General features: G+C 44.1%; 1 protein-coding gene across 4 annotated transcripts in view; it reads right to left on the bottom strand.

Moving 5' to 3' along the window:
* Positions 1-20,500, bottom strand: part of PLCE1 (phospholipase C epsilon 1) — a 368,784-nt gene that overhangs the window by 90,899 nt on the left and 257,385 nt on the right. For all 4 annotated transcript variants that reach the window (XM_044935313.2, XM_044935312.2, XM_044935311.2 and 1 more), the window contains exons 5-6: positions 7,657-7,802; positions 386-644 (exon numbers count right to left, since the gene is read on the bottom strand). In XM_044935313.2, coding sequence (XP_044791248.2) covers positions 386-644; positions 7,657-7,802 — 405 coding nt within the window. The remainder of the gene's footprint in view (positions 1-385; positions 645-7,656; positions 7,803-20,500) is intronic.

Below are 20,500 nucleotides of genomic sequence, written 5' to 3'. Positions count from 1 at the left end.
TCTTTTCTTTGGAATGTTCAAGATCTAGTGAAAGTGAAACTGTCAGCTGCTCAGTCATGTCCGACTCTTTGTGACTCCAGGGGCTGTAGCCTGCCAGGCTCCTCTGTCCATGGAATTCTCCAGACAACAATACTGGAGTGGGTTGCCATTCCCTTCTCTAGAGGATCTTCCCGATCTAGGAATCGAACCCAGGTCTCCTGCATTGCAGGCAGATTCTTTACCATCTGAGCCACCACGGAAGCCCCCAAGGATCTGACTGTTAGTCAACACAACTGTGACGATGGATAACCCTGGCCTCAGAGATGTCTCTCTTCTGGCTTCAGTGTGTGACAAGCCAGGAGGCAACAATGACTCTTCAGATCATGAGAGTTTTGAAAGGTCTCACCTCCAGAGTTTCTTCCTGCGAATTGTACCTCGGGCAAAGCTTCATGAGGCCAGAGGCTCCGTCCAGCACCTCACAGAGCTCCTTCAGAAACACCCCGCAGAAGGGAACCACCTTGCAGCCGGGGATGTGCAGCGCTCGGGTCACCACCTTCCTGTACTCGCAGGAAGACTCGTGCTGGGCCATGGCGTCCTTCAGGCTCCTCATGGTCTCCAGATCAGACTGGTCCATAAACTGCCACATTTTTAAAACTTTTCTTGACCTATGGCAAGTCAGGGACATTGTTTTTAGGCCAAAGGGGAAATAATATTGTTTACAGTAAACAGCTTTAATTCTGTACGAAATTCACTTCTGTTTATGTTTTCTTTCTGTTTTAATATTTATTTAGGATTCACATTGCTACCTACTTCCCCAAATGATGTGAATATTACTTTAATAAATTGAAACACAGAATTAAACAGAGATATATACAAAAACACACGTTGGAGGGGAGTTAAATTCGGAAGGTGGGCACTGAACTTAAGTTTGAGTTTTTCTGGTTTCCTGAAAGGGAAACCTGATGGGTAATATGGTTTTTACAAATATTCATGGAGGATCACTCACAGAAAATGTGTTCCATCCACTCCTCTTGATCTTTTAAACATAACTGGATGAGGCCAGTCCTGCAATGATGCCCACAAAGCCTGTTTTGGCCTCTCCTATTGAACTGCTTTAACTGACATTGAGTAAGTCACTGGCCTGTCTTGAGGGATCTTATCTTAAAGTATCATTTGCAGAACAGGATGTTAAATGAGAGTCTTCCTATGTTTAAATTGCTGCTAAGAACAACAGCTGACATTGAACCCCACCTTCTGAAGTGAGGCAGCGTGTGGTCACCAGGAGACTCAAAGTGTTCTCCCTGCAGAGGTTTCCCACCGTCCATCAGCAGAGAGCTGGGTCTGAGCAGCCAAGCGGGGACCTCTTTGCAGAGGGCTGTCGGGACATGGTAAGTGAGGAGGAGATCTCCCCAAGTTCAGGGGCTTCGGGGAACTTCATGGAGAGGCTGGCCCATGTCCGGGCAGCTTGTTGATCATGTGGACTGCCTGGTGTGTGACTTCCTGGGAAAGTGTAAGGGACGAGAGGCTGCCTGGGGCCGCGGAATGGCTAGTGAGGGGGAAGGATCTGGTGGGCATGCTTTGCGTCTGTAGAGCCTGGGTGGGCAAAGTGCTGGGGCTTTCTGTGAGTCTGGAATGGACCCTGAGAGGCAGCGGGGCTTGAGTTATCTTGAAAGGCTTCCCTCCAAATAAGGGGGCCCTAGTGGAAAGAGTCTGTAAGGGTAGGCCTTCCAGAACTAGATGCTGTGGGGGAGGACTGAGTAGTGGGCCAGGCTGGGGGTGTACCACCCCTCTCCAGGTGATGGTACAGGGGGTTGCTTTCGGACAGAATTTGGGGGGAGTTAGGATGGAGGAGCCTGGTAGGCTGCAATCCGTGGGGTCGCTAAGAGTCAGACACGACTGAGCGACTTCACTTTCACTTTTCACTTTTATGCACTAGAGAGGGAAATGGTAACCCACTCCAGTGTTCTTGCCTGGAGAATCCCAGGAATGGGGGAGCCTGCTGGGCTGCCATCTATGGGGTCGCACAGAGTTGGACACGACTGAAGCGACTTAGCAGCCCCAGCAGCAGCAGGGCAGGTAAGTAGGAAGTGACCCTGAAAACACCCAACATGGCTCTCTGTGGGGTCACCAAAGCCAGATCACAGTGGCCCCAGTCAAGTTAGACTGGCTCCCTTTACCCCTCCTCCCTTCTTCTCTCCTATTCTGCCCATGTTTTCTGCAGGAACCCTGAGCTGGAGACAGAGGGAGAGAAAGATAAATTATATCTTCCACCCTACTGCAGCTTTTTTCTTTTTTACTGCAGCTTTCTGAGACTGGTAGGGCTGTGAAACTGGGGAAAGGGTGAAGTTTTTCTTCCTTTTTTTCCTTCCTAGGTGGCAGTAGTGGTAAAGAACCTTCCCAGGTGGTGCTAGTGGTAAAGAACCAACCTGCCTGCCAGTGCAGGAGACATCAGAGACACAGGTTTGATCCCTGGGTTGGGAAGATCCCCTGGAGGAGGGCATGACAATCCACTCCAGTATTCTTGCCTGGAGAATCTCATGGACAGAGGAGCTTGGCGGGATACAGTCCATGGGGTCACAAAGAGTCAGACACGACTGAAGCAACTTAGCAGCAGCAGGAGTGTGGCATACAGGATCTCAGTTTCCTGACCAGGGATTGAACCCATGTCCCATGCAGTGGAAGTGTGGAGTGTTAACCATTGGACCATCAGGGAAGTCCCTTTACTTCTTTTTTTTTGAAGTTTTAAATGAAAACTTGAAGCTCTGATTTATATCAGACTGGATTAAAAAATCATTAGGTAATACCTAAGACAACCAAAAGACATCAAGAAGTACAACACGACAAACACTCATGCATCAACCTCTCAGTTTAAAAAAACAAAGCATTCATAATATGGCCAAGGCCCCAGAGGACTCCTCCGTGGACACACCCCACTCCCTTCCTCACCGCAAGGGACCACGACTGCAACTTTACTGCGCGAATTCCCTGACACTTCCTCATACTTTCTCAACTTGGGCAGATACTGCTAAGCAGTTTGTACAATTGTTTGTGCATTTTAGACTTTATACAAATGGTGTCACACTCAGGGAAACCTGCCACAACCATCGTGTGGCACTGCCATACGATTCTGGGGGTCACTAGCGCTCAAGGGCATAGGCGAAGGAGACGGCTTATTAACTACACAAGTGACGGGGAAAGACACGGGGGGCCCACGGTATAGTCCAGAGTTCGGGGGAAGAAGAGCCAATTGGCAGGTTTGAAAGACAGTGAGGTCAGAAAAATAAAACTGTCTCCTGATTTCACCCCACTGGGTTCGACTTGTCCTACAACAGTTCCTTATAAGGTGGTGAGAATCCATTTGGGGGCATGGAATGGAGGTTTAAATAAATGAAGTGAACACATGAATGAGACTTGGTTCTGATTATCTGATCATCCTTTTTTTCATGAGTCATGATATGTGGGTGGGACAAGAGACAAACCTTAGTAAAGAGCAATGGTGTTTTGTTAGACTGAGAACTGACGTTTTTAAAAAAGAAACTTTATTTCTTTCCATGATTAAAAAGGTATGCCCATGGTAGACAATCTAGAAAATACCAAAAATATAGAAAATCCACTCACAGCTCTTCCAACCACAGACAACAGTAGGAATATTTCCTTCCAGTACTTATCCTATTTGTGTCTGTCTGGTCTAAATATTTTATACATTTTGTTGTATAAATATTGCTGAGGTTATTAAGTATGGACAGCTTTGTTCCCAGGTAAGTACATATTGTATGTCCTATGATATTAAAATTATTATAAACATTGTTTTTGGTGATTAAATAATACTCCAGTGTGTGGATGCATCATGTTATTGCCTTCATTTTTCTATTATTGTTCATTGGGTTATTTTATTTTATTATTTTAAAACCGAGGTGTCCTTGACATTTGGGTTATTTTATATAGACATTAAAACTGAGTAAATATTGCTGCATGTAAATCTTTGTACTTCTACTCGTTTCCTATAAACAGCTGAGAATTTAGTTTGAGGAAGCCAAATGTACAAAGGTGACAGGAAAGCAGTCACTTCACAATAAGGTTGTGCCCCTTTCTCCTCTAATTGTTTTAAAAATAAAAAAAAAATCAGTTATCTTGATGCAGTTCAATTACTTGTAATCTAAATACTTTCAAACTTAAAAGTGCACATGTGAGCTCTTCTTCCACAATCATTCCATCCTAAGGACATCTAGTAACTTACCTCCTGTATCTACTGTTCTGGCTGACGAACTATTATACCTGGTAGTTTTACCCATCTATTTGTAAAGACTAATTCAGCCTTAAGCCAAATGTAGGAGTGTGAAACTGGGTAGCAGTGGGTTTGGGGTGGCCAGGAATCAGTGGTAAGGTTTAGCTACTTTGACATTATTTCTCATCTAAGAAAGAATTACCTGGCTCTATAGACTTCCCCTGTGGCTCAGCTGGTAAAGAATCCACCTGCAATGCAGGAGACCTGGGTTCAATCCCTGCATTGGGAAGATCTCCTGGAGAAGGGAAAGGCTACCCACTCCAGTATTTTGCCCTGGAGAACTCCATGGACTACAGCCCATGGGGTTGCAAAGAGTCAGACATGACTGAGCAACTTTCACTGTCACATGGACTTCTTGGATTTTGAATTCAAACTAAGTTGGGTTTGTCACATTTCCCCAAGGCCTCCATTGGGCATTATGAGGCTATTCTTTGCATCAAGAGACTCACTAATATATGGTACATGGCAGCCAACCTCCAAGATGGCCTCCAAAGACCCACACTTCCTGCTGCGGTGTGGTCCCCACCCACAGTGCGCCAGTGCTGGTCCTACATGATCAGTATAATACGGCAGAAGTGGACAGTGTGTGACTCCTGAGGCCAGGACGTAAAAAGCACCGCAGCGTTTGCCTTGCTCTTTCTATTTATTTATTTCTATTTATTTACTTATTTTTTGCAGCACTGGGTCTTTGCTGCCGTGTGCAGGCTTCCTCTAGTTGTGCGGCTACTCCCCAGTTGTGGTGTGCAGGCTTCTCGCTGCCGTGGTTTGTCTTGTTGCAGAGCACAGGCTCTAGGCAATGGGTTTCAGTAATTGGGCTCAGGGGTTCAATAGTTGCGGTGCACGGGCTCCAGAGTGCAAGGGTTCAACAGGTTGGTGCACGGGCTCAGCTGCCCGCTGGCATGTAGGATCTTAGTTCCCAGATCAAGGATCAAACCCCTGTCCGCTGCCTTGGCAGGCAGGTTCTTAACCCCTGGACCACCAGGGAAGTCCCTGCCTTGTTCTTTTGGATTGTTCACTTTGGAGGGAGCCAGCTGCCATGCTGTGAGGATGGTGGCATCCAGAAGAGAGGAAGCGAGGTCCCCAGACAACAGTCAGCACCAGTTTGCCAGTCAACCACGAAAGGATAAGCACCATCGTATGTTTGTGCTTAGTTGCTCAGTCATGTCCGACTCTTTGCAACCCTAGCCCACAGGGTCTGTAGCCCACCAGGTTCTTCCATCCGTGGGATTTTCCCAGCAAGAATACTCGAGTGGGTTGTCATCTCCTCTTTCGGGGGATCTTCCACACTCAGGGATCTCTTGCCTCTTCTGCATTGCAGGTGGACTCTTTACCGCTGAGCCACCAGGGAAGCCCAAGCATCATTAAAACAGGACTATTTTATCATTATATGATCTCTATTTTTTTTAAAGAAAAATAATGCAGGGACTTCCCTGGTGGTCCAGCAGTTAAGAATCTGCCTTCCAATGCAGGGGATGTGGGCTTGATTCCTGCTTGGGCAACTAAGATCCCACATGCTGTGGGGTAACTAAGCATGCATGTTGCAGCCAGAGAGAAGCTGGCACACCACAATGGAAGATCCTGCACGCTACAACTAAGATCTTGTGCAGCCAAATAAATAATATTAAAAAAGAAAGGTAGCGCAGATTGTTTGTAGAAAATTTATCACAAAGAGAACCAAATCATCTGCATATAGCCTTTTCTTCACCCAGTACTTTTCTATTTTTCCTTCTTTTGAGCCATGCTTAGTGCATTTGTACAACCATTTTAAATGCCAAGGACATGATCATGTGAGTTTATTCTTAGTTGAGAAAGTTCAAAAGGACGAAAAAATTTCCAACTAAAAATTTTCCTCTCCACCCCCAATCCTGAACCCCTATGTCAGGCCTGGAGAATCAAAGAAAAACCTTGAAATGTTATGAAGCAAGATCTATTTATAGATCTTCATTGGGAAGATGACTCTTAGACAACAACAACAGCAATGACAAGTTCTCTTTTTGAGCCTTACTACATGCCAGACACACATACTCTACACTTCACATTGTCTCATTAAATCCTGTGCAAAGGGATAGGTGCTTTTTATTATTGCCCCCATTTGCAGATGAAGAAACTGAAGCTTAATGAGGTCAAGTAACTAGATCACACAGCTGTTCCACAGGGGAGCCAGGATTTAATTCCCCATTTTTCTAATTCCACCATTTATCCTCTTCTTCCTCATACCACACTCCATCCACAAGAGTGAAGAGCAGCTATTTTATGCAAGGTAACTGATACTTAAAGGGAATACAGCCAGAGGCTTTAATGATAGAATGCTGATCTTATTATTAGCTTGATGGAGAAGGTGTAAGAAGAAGATATCATAGAAGTTAAGGGCTGCTGCTGCTGCTGCTAAGTCGTTTCAGTCATGTCCGACTCTGCGACCCCATAGACGGCAGCCCACCAGGCTCCTCCATCCATGGGATTTCCAGAAGTTAAGGGCACAGGCTCTGAAATCAAGGTGGCCTCCATTCACATCCTGGCCACACCAGGTGACCTTGGGTGAGTGACTTAATTTCTTCTTATCTTAGATGTTTCTTCTTTCATCCGGTGTGGAAATAATAATAGTATCTACCTCAAAAAACTGTTCTGACAATAGAAAGTTTTAATGCACGGAACATGCTTAGTCCAGTGCTTGACATGTAATAAGTGTTCAATAAAAATGACAGCTAACATTGTTTAGTGATATTATTATCAACATAAGCCACTGTCATTGGTGAGGGCAGTCAGTGGTTGGCAGCTTACAGTGCTGGATAATTTGTAAGGTAGATCTGGGAAGAGACAGGTAACAGTGGGGCACACATGGCAGGAAGGGGAAAGGGGGGTCAGTGATGGTGTTGAAGGAGTTAAGCAATCAGACACTCAGCCTGCCCAAGAGCATGGGATCAGGGCAGACACAGCGGAGTAGGATCATGCCTGCTTAATTCTGCAGCACCTCTGAGGAACAGGAATTGTGGCACTAACAGAGGTTAATGTATTTCCCTCAAATAGTCAGTACCAATTGCCTGCTGCTGCTAAGTCACTTCAGTTGTGTCCGACTCTATGTGACCCCATAGACAGCAGCTCACCAAGCTCCCTCGTCCCTGGGATTCTCCAGACAAGAACACTGGAGTGGGTTGTCATTTCGTTCTCCAATGCATGAAAGTGAAAAGTGAATGTGAAGTCACTCAGTCGTGTCTGACTCTTCGCGACCCCATGGACTGCAGCCTACCAGGCTCCTCCATCCATGGGATTTTCCAGGCAAGAGTACCAGAGTGGGGTGCCATTGCCTTCTCCGAATATGGTTACCCAGACAATTAATTCAGTGCCATTTAGCTGTTAAGAGGAAACCACAGATAACCATATTCCACTGCCCATACCTGAGGCCGGCCAAGAACTCCATGACGGCATTGTAGTTACCCATGTTCCAGCAGCATTTGGCCACATGAACCAAGTACGAGAAGACTTCCCGCTTCTCTTCCATGGAGCCCGCCGCGAGGATCAGCCACGTCACCCAGGAGCTCACCTGTAGAATGCAGAGAGGGGTGTCCACTGAAACCAGGCCACGGAAGCTTGACACATACTTTCTAATGAGAAAAATGTTGTTGTTGTTTTTAAGTCAGTTTAGTATTAGGAAATGAAGGACCCTGCCAAGAGACTGAATTGAAGCTCCAGCTCCATCAATGCTTTGCAATGGGATTAACCTCCCTGTTAATCTTCACCTTTAAAATGCAGCTGAAAGGTAATTCATATAATCCCTTTTCATCTATAAAATTCCATGAGACCATAGGAAAACAAGGCCTAAAGGTAATGAGGATTTAAATGTATTTGACTGATGGAGCAAGAAAACACTTAACACATGAACAAAAGTCCATTTGTCAAAGAGTAAAATGCATAATGTTAAATGAAAAAACACAAAAAACTTTTTGAACTATCCTACACAAATGCATTATTTATTATGCTCCTCAAATGACTAAATAATAGAACCAACATAGGACTTATGTTACTGTTCTAAGCACTTCGTATATGTTAACTCATGTATCTCTCACAACAATCCTAAGAGTCAGGAACCATAATTATGCTCATTTTATAGATGAGGAAACTGAAGGACAGAGGGCCTAAGAGACTTGCTCAAAGTTCCCAACCAATAGGTGGCAAAGCCTGAAACTGAACTGAGGTGTGTGCCCCTGGTGGCTCAGAGGTAAAGAATCCATCTTAGCCAAGCAGGAGATGCAGGAAATGCAGGTTACGGGAAGATTCCTTGAGGAAATGGCAACCCACTCCAGTATTCTTGCCTGAAAAATCACACTGAGAGAGGAGCCTGGCAGGCTAAAGTCTATGGGGTAGCAAAGGGTTGAACACAATTGAGCACGCACACATGAAAAATGAAATATGTGTCCCCAAAGTGTCACTATTAACTATTCACTAAACACCTAATGTAGATACTTTTCTCCTCTAGGCTTAAATTTACTCTAATGTGATTTGCCTTTCTACTACACAGACTGGAGTATCATTTCAGTTCAGTTCAGTAGCTCTGTCTGAGTCTTTGCAACCCTATGGACTACAGCATGCCAGGCTTCCCTGTCCATCATCAACTCCCAGAGCTTACTCACACTCATGTCCATCCAGTCAGTGATACCATCCAACCATTTCATCCTCTGTCCTTCCTTTCTCCTCCCACCTTCAATCTTTCCCAGCATCAGAATCTTTTCCAATGAGTCAGTTCTTCATATCAGGTGGCCAAAGTATTGGAGTTTCAGCTTCAGCATCAGTCCTTCCAATAAATATTCAGGACTGATTTCCTTTAGGATGGACTGGTTTGATCTCCTTGCAGTTCAAGAGACTCTCAAGAGTCCTCAACAACACAGTTCAAAAGCATCAATTCTTCTGTGCTCAGCTTTCTTTATAGTCCAACTCTCATATCCATACATGACTACTGGAAAAACCATAGTTTTGACTAGATGGACCTTTGTCGGCAAAGTAGTCTCTGCTTTTTAATTTGCTGTCTAGGTTGGTCATAGCTTTTCTTCCAAGGAGCAAGCATCTTTTAATTTCATGGCTGCAGTCACCATCTGCAGTGATTTTGGAGCCCAAGAAAATAAAGTCTGACACTGTTTCCATTGTTTCCCCATCTATTTGCCATGAAGTGATAGGACCAGATGCCATGATCTTAGTTTTCTGAATGTTGAGCTTTAAACCAACTTTTTCACTCTTCTCTTGTGCTTCATCCAGCCCAGCATTTCATATGATGTACTCTGCATATAAGTTAAATAAGCAGGGTGACAATATACAGCCTTGACGTACTCCTTTCCTGATTTGGAACCAGTCTGTTGTTCCATGTCCAGTTCTAATTGTTGCTTCTTGACCTGCATACAGATTTCTCAGGAGGCAAGTAAGGTGGTCTGGTATTCCCATCTCTAAGAATTTTCCACAGTTTGTTGTGATCCAAACAGTCAAATGCTTTGGTGTAATCAATAAAGCAGAAGTAGATGTTTTTCTGGAACTCTCCTGCTTTTTCGATGATCCAATGGATGTTGGCAATTTGATCTCTGGTTCCTCTGCCTTTTCTAAATCCAGCTTGAACATCTGGAAGTTCATGGTTCACGGACTGGTGAAGCCTGGCTTGGAGAATTTGGGGTATTATTTTGCTAGTGTGTGAGATGAGTGTAATTGTGCAGTAGTTCAAACATTCTTTGGCATTGCCTTTCTTTGGGATTGGAATGAAAACCGACCTTTTCTAGTCCTGTGGCCACTGCTGAGTTTTCCAAATTTGCTGGCATATTGAGTGCGGCACTTTCACAGCATTACCTTTTAGGATTCAAAATAGCTCAACTGGAATTCCATCACCTCCACTTGCTTTGTTTGTAGTGATGCTTCCTAAGGCCCACTTGACTTTGCACTCCAGGAGGTCTGGCTCTAGGTGAGTGATCACACCATCGTGATTATCTAGGTCGTGAAGATCTTTTTTGTACAGTTCTTCCGTGTATTCTTGCCACCTCTTCTTAATATCTTCTGCTTCTATTAGGTCCATACCACTTCTGTCCTTTATTGAGCCCATCTTTGCATGAAATGTTCCCTTAGGTATCTCTAATTTTCTTGAAGAGATCTCTTGAAGAGATTTCTTGAAGAGAGCACTAGAGATCTTTCCCATTCTATTGTTTTCCTCTATTTCTTTGCATTGATCACTGAGGTAGGCTTTCTTGTCTCTCCTTGCTGTTCTCAGGAACTCTGCATTCAAATGGGTATATCTTTCCTTTTCTCCTTTGCCTCTAACTTCTCTTCTTTTCTCAGCTATTTGTAAGGCTTCCTCAGACAACCACTTTGCCTATTTGCATTTCTTTTTCTTGGGGATGATCTTGATCACTGCCTCCTGTACAATGTCACAAACCTCTGTCCCTAGTTCTTCAGGCAATCTGTCTATCAGATATAATCCCTTGAATATATTTGTCACTTTTCTTGTATAATCATAAGGGATTTTATTTAGGTCATACCTGAATGGTCTTGTGGTTTTCCCTACTTTCTTCAATTTAAGTCTGAATTTGGCAATAAGGAGTTCATGATCTGAGCCACAGTCAACTCCTGGTCTTGTTTTTGCTGACTGTATAGAGCTTCTCCATCTTTGGCTGCAAAGAATATAATCAATCTGATTTTGGTATTGACCATCTGGTGATGTCCATGTGTAGAGTCTTCTCTTGTGTTGTTGGAAGAAGGTATTTGCTATGACCAGTGCAACTGAAGTAGAATACTCAATAATAATCTACTATTAAAGTCCCCCCTCTATGGTATGCAGCCTCAAAATCCTTTGCTTAATCTCTAAGATTATTTTGCTGCTACCTATACTTTGGTGTTCTGACACTAATGTTCACTTAAGTTACTTTCTCTATCCTGGTTAAGGTCTGGGCTGATAAGTTCAGTTGTTAGTAGATCAAAGCCTTGGTCTTAACCTTGATTCCCCCACCCACACCCCTGCCATGGTCCACTAGTTTTACTTGGTTCAGGAACAGTGCAGAAACCTGGGGAGCAACTCATTTCTCTGACTTGAGTGAGAGTGAAGCCCGAACAGAGAAGGTTACAGGGGGAAAATTTCAAGGTCTAAGGGAACACTTCTCTGCCTTCTTTCCTCCAAATAAAATGAGAGGAATGAATGGCATTTAGTGCTGGCAGCAACCACAGAGGGCAGCCCAACTTCTTTCTTCCAGATCAAGAATCCAAGGCTCGTGGGAGAAATTGACTTGCCAACATCACAATTCTTATGGATGTCAAAACTAGGACTCCCAGGCTGGTGCTCTTTCCTCTGATGAAGGGAAGTTAGTTTTGGTAAACTTGGCACCAGTAGGTCCTTCTAAGCACTCAATAAGAGATGCACACTTGAAGACAGAGATGGAATCAAAGGAGAAGTTACCAAGAAGAGTATCAAAACATGATTTAAAAATGAAAAAAAAAAAAAACAACAACAAAAAACAGAAGAGATCAGTGCTAAAAACACCTTTCCTTTCCCTGTACAGAAACAAGTAGGAAACAGCAACAGAGAGTTTCCATGCTAGCACAGGGTTATAATCTGGTACCAGTCAGGAGCACTGCAGTAATAATCTGTCTCTTCTTTTCTGAAATTGGCTGAAGCAGAAAGTGACGGGCCACCTGCTAGCCTGGAGCCCAGCCACAGTCCAATAGGCTCTCAGCAGGCACCACCACTCTCCACCTGCTCGGATTTAGCTGAGCTCTCGTGAGACGTCAGGGAACAGATCTGGAATCTGTTCCAGATTCCAGACCCCTAGGATGAGCCAGGGTCCAGATCATCCTGCAAAGAATTAAGAGCCTCTTGGGAAAGAGATAACCTTTCCTTTGGTCTCCTGGGACTCCTCTGGGAGCATAGGAGACCTCTGGGATTCCCAGAGCCAACCCCTCTCCTGCAGCTGTGAGCAATCCCTGGCTCACTGCTTCTTGGCCTTGCCCCTTTACCTACTTACCTAGTTACCAGTCACTTTTGTGGAACTCTGGCTCTCTAGACCAAGACATTATATTGCCAATAGAGACTGAGTGTTGTTAAAGTTTTCAATCAATTCTTCTGTTGGTGTGATCAGCTTTTGATAAGCCCTGTCCACCTGATGTGAAGAGCTGACTCAAAGACCCTGATGCTGGGAAAGATTGCAGCCAGGATGAGGAGAGGGTGAAAGAGGATGAGATGGTTGCATTACATCATCAACTCAAGGGATGTGAGTGTGCGCAAACTCTGGAAGATAGTGAAGGTCAGGGAACCCTGGCGTGATGCAGACCATGAGGTCAAAAAGAGTTAGACAAGACACGACTGAGTGACTGAACAGCAACAACAACAATCCTGCCAAAAGAAGTCATCAGAAAACACTCAGAATCACGACGTCATTGACTCTTTGAGCTAGACATTCAAATCCATCTCCTTAAAATAAAGATGAAATACTTAAACATTTAAAGTTGTTCTTCAAAGACACCCAATGCATTAATTCTTGAGGCCTCTGGCTGTATTTTTCTATGGATTTAGCTCCTTTCCTGTTGAAATGGATGGAAAATCAGCATTTCTGCAAAGTCACTGTTCTTTCAGGCTATTTTGGTACCACACAGCGACTTCTCAGTGCTGTGACCTGAAAGGGTTAACACATCTTCCCCTGGAGAGACCTGCTTCACAGAGCAGGCACTGACCTTCATGTGGTTTATGCCTCAGTCCTGACCACACATCCAGATTTATTTCCTATCAGTCAAATTATTTTCCATATACTTTCCCACAATGCTAGGAAAAAAATAGTGATACCATATTTCACATGGAAACCTAATTTAAACCAACTGTTCCATCTCTAAGTGTGAGTCCCTAGGGCTTGGTTATTGAGATTATGTAAGCACTGCTATCATAAACACATGCACACACACATGCATAATATCTGCCTACAGACTTCAGGGACAATTCTTACTGTGGCCTAATGTATTAATAATTTCACAAGCATTAAGTAACAAGAGTACCACCACTAATTCTAAAAAAAGCAAATTATAAAATGATGCAAAAAGAAAACAAGGATTCAGTGATGACAGTAAAACGTAGACCACAGCATAAACATGGCCATATTTACTAAGTGGACAAAAGAATGTGTTGCCAATCCATAAAGACTTTTAGGAAACCACACAGAAAAACACAAAAAAATCGCATGTGTACAGTACTATGACTCAAATACAGGGAACAGTCCTAGAGCAGAAAGGTGTTATATGTGGCAGATTATTTTGCCTCACTGCAATGGTCAGCACAGCACAGAGAGAGAGCCTGGGCCCTAGCCCCATTCTTCAGTGTTCCTCCCAGAGGCTCTGTGCTTACCCTGACAATCCTGAGCCCTTTCTACATGGCTACAGCTCCTCTATAACTATTTTATTTTCCTTCCTTCTCAGGCCTTTGTCAGTATTCTGAGGCCCACAGACTGAACAACTTGCTCTCTCTCCCCACATCAAACACCTTACTGGCATCATATAAGCTCAGTTTGAGAGGAATGTTCTTGCTCCATTCAACGTGACCTTTCCCTGGTCCACCACGCCTTGCCTATGTCCTTTGTAAAGCTGAGTCCTTACCCTGGCCCCGGAGGCCCCAGTCTGTTCTCCAGTCTCACCTTGGCTCTCCCCAAGGTGCTTGGGGAGGTGCTCTTGGGGAGGTGAACCAAGCTTTTCCCATCTTAGGGAGCTTGCACTGGTTGTTCCTCCTAAGGGAAGGTACCCCATTCCCATCCCTCCACCTCTGCTTTAGCTAACATTGACTCATCCTTTAGGCAGAACCATGCTTAGGCCTGTGGCCAGGCACCCTGCCCATGCCCCAAGCTATAGAGGCCCAGGTTGGCCCTCATTCAGCTGTGTCCCGCCTTCCCTCCAATAGAATAAGAAGCCTGTGGGCCAGAGGGAACATGTCAGCCCACCAGCAGATCACTCACCCCTGTAGACCAGTATTCCCAATCCCCTGTTTAAGCACCCCACTTCTAGGACGGCAAGGGACTGATGTTTGGATCAGTCCTCCTGAGGGCCAGTCACAACAGTAGGCCTGAAGGCTGGCCAAGGGCGGGTAGTATATGGACAGAGTTTACCCTTGGGCTCAAGGTGTCCACATGCTACAGGCTTATGAGCCGGGATGGAAGGCGGAGGTGGGCAGGCCACAGGCTGGGGTCTGGGGCCTTTCTTTGTACTTCATCCCGACTCCCCTAAAGTCAGGGGCAGGGCTGTGTTCAGGAATCTGATGAAAGCCTCAGTACCTTGGGGAGGCTCGCCTGACTTCCCACGTGGGCAGGGTCCACGCGCTCTGTGCTAGGTGGTGCCCCAGCCCCCCTGCGCCGTCAGCACTGTGTTCCCCAGAAGGCTGACTTGGGGGCTGCCGTGCTCACCAGCAGCACAGCCCACTCCAGACGCTCGAGGGCAGTCACGTGTGAATGCGTGTGACCTCCCTGGGAAGGCCGTTCTGACGGTTCACCTAGCACCTCACACACAGCCTCCTCCGGCTTCCCTTTCACTGGATGTTGGACCTTGCATCCAGTGTCATGTATGCACTTGGATTCTCACAGCAGCACGCGTTTGCCTCTGGCTTATTTTGGTTATATTTGTGTGCCTGACTCTTTCACATGGATCTCTTCTGTCTCCCCCCGCACCCCCACCCAGACCTCCAGGGCAGAGACCATCTTTCCCACATCCCCAGTGCGGGGATGTTCGGTGCCCCTGACAGGCAGGCAGGCCACTCAGAGTCCCAGGAGGCCATGGGCAGAGAGGATTCTCAGCCTTCAAATGGTCAGAGATTATATTTGGGAAAAGGCCTGAACACTTCCTACTGCTGTTCCCAGGTCCAGAAAAGGGGGACCAATGACTTCCTGCCAAAAACTTTTTTTGAATATCCTGAGCAGAAGTTTTCGTAGAAAGATGATCCTTTGTAGTGGGTATCTGGTCACCCTCACTGCAAAGTCCAGGCTTGAATGGTAAAGTCTAAAGAAGGCCATGAAGTCTGTCTAGAAAAGCTCCTCTGAAGTGGATTGTGTGCAGTGCATATCTTTATCCACCATCTACAGAGCTTTATTAGAACAACCCTTGAACCAGGGCAATTGGCATGCACATGCAGGTAACACACACACACACACACACACATCCCTGCCTAAGCAGCACTCCTCACAACACGGCACATCTGCATCAGAATCTTTAGGGTTTTATTCAAATACAGATTACAAGGCCCCACTCAGACCTAGAAACCAGACTCTCTAGATCTGCAGACCAGGAATCTGCGTTCTCACATGCACTTAAGTTGAGAGCTTTCCCTGGGATTCAGCGTCCCTTTCTGGGCCCCTGAGCCTTGAGTCAGGAAGCATCACTTCCGTAGTACCTGTCCAGTACCCTAAGTCACCACCTCTGTGACAGCACCTGAGGCTGGAGCTCTGACCCATTTGGAACTCAGAACTCGGAGCCGGCAGGAGATGGCATGGCACAGTGGTGAGGAGCATGGGCCTCGGAGTGGACCTGTCTTCAACTCCCAGCCCCACTGTCACTCTGTGCAGGTCCCCGAGGCCAGCGATCTACCCTCTCGGAGATTCCATTTCTTTTCCAGTAAAAGGGGAATAACAATATTTACCCCATAAAATTGTCATCAGGATGAACCTGGAGACTATACCTAGGACCTCAACGTGGTGCTCAGTGTGTAGTTAAGGGTTCAACAGAAGTGGAGTACTGCGGCCACCTGCCGCTTCTATAACCACTATTGGTACCGCTATCTGAGTTCCAGGAAGCAAAGCACAGAAATCCAGGGAGAGGAGTCTCTAAGTCTCAGTTCCTAACCCCATGGAAGGAAGGAATCCAAGGCTGGATCAGGAAGAACCTGTAGTAGCCTTAAGAAGGGCTTGTCCCCAAGTGCAAGCCTGTCCTAAAAGGATAGTTCACCTATTTCCTGTTCTCTGAAGGCTTCTCTGCCTCCTCATTAGGAAGAAAATATCATTTTTCCTATTTAAATCGCCAAATTCATATACACATGTAGATTTATCGTTTTGCTAGCATCCTCCCTGAGGATGTGAAGTGAGTGCAGAAGAAACTCCTGTCCTTCCTGGCGTAGTTTCACCATAACTTTGTCTAGGAGAGACTCAGAAAAAAGGAGACACTTGAAGGTGGCTTCTGGCGAAGCCCTGAACACATTCTGGATTATACCCTCCCTTCTTGCCCTCAAACTGCAGCACAACTGTCTACAGAACAAACTCTCCACCTCTTTTTTTCAGCCCTCAGTCCTGGTACCATCTGATCTAAATTTACATCTCCAGCATTAATTTTGACTGTTTCCCACTACTCATCTGTCTGACATTCCAATCCCACTACATATCATACCATTTCCTATTCTCAGCCTATTCTTCCTATCTCTACAGTGTTGCTCAGTCTGCTCCTTGTGCTGTGAACATGTGCTTGTTTCCTTTTGCTTGTCCAACATTTCTTAGCTGAACTGCCTTTTCTCCACTTCGATCTATACAGATTACATGAAGCTGCACCCATACCCCCCACCTTTAGGCCTGGTCTCAGTGATTTGTTCAGAGATGGGTATAGGACCCAAGTCAGGCCAACCAGAAGTCTCCCTGAGTCTTCTGCTGAAACTGTTAGGAAAAAAGACACGATCTTTTCATCAGAATCATAAACTTCAAAGATATGAGCCTGGAGCTATCAACAGCCACCTTTGCCACAATATCAGGAAAGCCTGCCTGAGAATTGAGCCAGCATAAAAGAAAGATGAAATAGATTCCTGAGGCTATTGGTCAGATTCCTAGATCCAGCCATACTTGAAGCCCTGAGAATATTTCATTTAATAAATGAACAAATTCCCTTATTTTGTTTGAGCAGGTTGCTGTTGCTATTAACTTGTAACTGGAAAGAAAAATTCTTAACTCTATGAGATGACCCTCATTCTTCCAACAAACACTTACTGAGTATTTACCAAGCACTGCACCACATAGGATATTAGCAAACAAGACAAACATGGTATCTCCTGTGGGGAGCTTGGAGCCTCATGGGGAAAATAATATAAACAAGGAATTAAATAATAGTGTGGTTGATATCATGATTAGGTAAATACAAGGCCAACTTTATATGCTACCATCTTTGGAAGTCCAAAATGAAGTCCGGTCTTTTTACCACTCCTTGGTCCCAGTCAAACCCCCAAAGCACTTTGTTTATACCTCTCTACAGGGCTTATTCTTCCCAAGCAGTTACTGCATGCCTGTGAACTTGCCAGGAACATGCTAGGCATGGGGGCAGGAGAGGTTGGACCAAGTATGAGAAAAGTAAGTGAGCATGTTCTGCACTGCAATGAAGGCAACTGTATATATGTCCACCTTCTCTAAATAGCCAGCTCCTTAAAAATAGGGACCATATCACTCAGCCATCTTTCTATTGTTTGCAGAATGTCTTCCCCGTAGTTTGCAAAAGATAACTGTTTATTCTCAAATTCTTCAACTAAAAATTCCCTATATACTCAGAAATTAGATTCTAAATTCACTAGAATTATTTACTGTTTTTGATGGCTTCACAGCTGAATTCTACCAAAAATTTAGAGAAGAGCTAACACCTATCCTGCTCAAACTCTTCCAGAAAATTTTGGAGGATGGTAAACTTCCAAACTCATTCTATGAGGCCACCATCACCCTAATACCAAAACCTGACAAAGATCCCACTAAAAAAGAAAACTACAGGCCAATATCACTGATGAACATAGATGCAAAAATCCTTAACAAAATTCTAGCAATCAGAATCCAACAACACATTAAAAAGATCATACACAATGACCAAGTGGGCTTTATCCCAGGGATGCAAGGATTCTTCAATATCCGCAAATCAATCAATGTAATACACCACATTAACAAATTGAAAAATAAAAACCATATGATTATCTCAATAGATGCAGAGAAAGCCTTTGACAAAATTCAACATCCATTTATGATAAAAACTCTCCAGAAAGTAGGAATAGAAGGAACATACCTCAACATAATAAAAGCTATATATGACAAACCCACAGCAAACATTATCCTCAATGGTGAAAAATTGAAAGCATTTCCTCTAAAGTCAGGAACAAGACAAGGGTGCCCACTTTCACCATTACTATTCAACATAGTTCTGGAAGTTTTGGCCACAGAAATCAGAGCAGAAAAAGAAATAAAAGGAATCCAAATTGGAAAAGAAGAAGTAAAGCTCTCACTGTTTGCAGATGACATGATCCTCTACATAGAAAACCCTAAAGACTCCACCAGAAAATTACTAGAACTAATCAATGACTATAGTAAAGTTGCAGGATATAAAATCAACACACAGAAATCCCTTGCATTCCTATACACTAATAATGAGAAAACAGAAAGAGAAATTAAGGAAACAATTCCATTCACCATTGCAACGGAAAGAATAAAATACTTAGGAATATATCTACCTAAAGAAACTAAAGACCTATATATAGAAAACTATAAAACACTGGTGAAAGAAATCAAAGAGGACACTAACAGATGGAGAAATATACCATGTTCATGGATTGGAAGAATCAATATAGTGAAAATGAGTATACTACCCAAAGCAATCTATAGATTCAATGCAATCCCTATCAAGCTACCAACAGCATTCTTCACAGAGCTAGAACAAATAATTTCACAATTTGTATGGAAATACAAAAAACCTCGAATAGCCAAAGCGATCTTGAGAAAGAAGAATGGAACTGGAGGAATCAACCTACCTGACTTCAGGCTCTACTACAAAGCCACGGTTATCAAGACAGTATGGTACTGGCACAAAGACAGAAATATAGATCAATGGAACAAAATAGAAAGCCCAGAGATAAATCCACGCACATATGGACACCTTATCTTTGACAAAGGAGGCAAGAATATACAATGGATTAAAGACAATCTCTTTAACAAGTGGTGCTGGGAACTCTGGTCAACCACTTGTAAAAGAATGAAACTAGAACACTTTCTAACACCATACACAAAAATAAACTCAAAATGGATTAAAGATCTCAACGTAAGACCAGAAACTATAAAACTCCTAGAGGAGAACATAGGCAAAACACTCTCTGACATACATCACAGCAGGATCCTCTATGACCCACCTCCCAGAATATTGGAAATAAAAGCAAAAATAAACAAATGGGACCTAATTAACCTTAAAAGCTTCTGCACATCAAAGGAAACTATTAGCAAGGTGAAAAGACAGCCTTCAGAATGGGAGAAGATAATAGCAAATGAAGCAACTGACAAACAACTAATCTCGAGAATATACAAGCAACTCCTACAGCTCAACTCCAGAAAAATCAATGACCCAATCAAAAAATGGGCCAAAGAACTAAATAGACATTTCTCCAAAGAAGACATACAGATGGCTAACAAACACATGAAAAGATGCTCAACATCACTCATTATCAGAGAAATGCAAATCAAAACCACTATGAGGTACCATTTCACACCAGTCAGAATGGCTGCGATCCAAAAGTCTACAAGTAATAAATGCTGGAGAGGGTGTGGAGAAAAGGGAACCCTCTTACACTGTTGGTGGGAATGCAAACTAGTACAGCCACTATGGAGAACAGTGTGGAGATTCCTTAAAAAACTGGAAATAGACCTGCCTTATGATCCAGCAATCCCACTGCTGGGCATACACACTGAGGAAACCAGAAGGGAAAGAGACACGTGTACCCCAATGTTCATCGCAGCACTGTTTATAATAGCCAGGACATGGAAGCAACCTAGATGTCCATCAGCAGATGAATGGATAAGAAAGCTGTGGTACATATACACAATGGAGTATTATTCAGCCATTAAAAAGAATACATTTGAATCAGTTCTAATGAGGTGGATGAAACTGGAGCCTATTATACAGAGTGAAGTAAGCCAGAAAGAAAAACACCAATACAGTATACTAACGCATATATATGGAATTTAGAAAGATGGTAACAATAACCCTGTGTACGAGACAGCAAAAGAGACACTGATGTATAGAACAGTCTTATGGACTATGTGAGAGAGGGAGAGGGTGGGAAGATTTGGGAGAATGGCATTGAAACATGTAAAATATCATGTATGAAACGAGTTGCCAGTCCAGGTTCGATGCACGATACTGGATGCTTGGGGCTGGTGCACTGGGACGACCCAGAGGGATGAAATGGGGAGGGAGGAGGGAGGAGGGTTCAGGATGGGGAACACATGTATACCTGTGGCGGATTCATTTTGATATTTGGCA

This window comes from Bubalus bubalis, chromosome 23 (assembly GCF_019923935.1).
Source record: "Bubalus bubalis isolate 160015118507 breed Murrah chromosome 23, NDDB_SH_1, whole genome shotgun sequence".
In the NCBI taxonomy this organism is placed as follows: Eukaryota; Metazoa; Chordata; class Mammalia; order Artiodactyla; family Bovidae; genus Bubalus; species Bubalus bubalis.
Note: the sequence above shows the minus strand (reverse complement) of the source record. Positions and strands in the feature narration are given on the sequence as shown.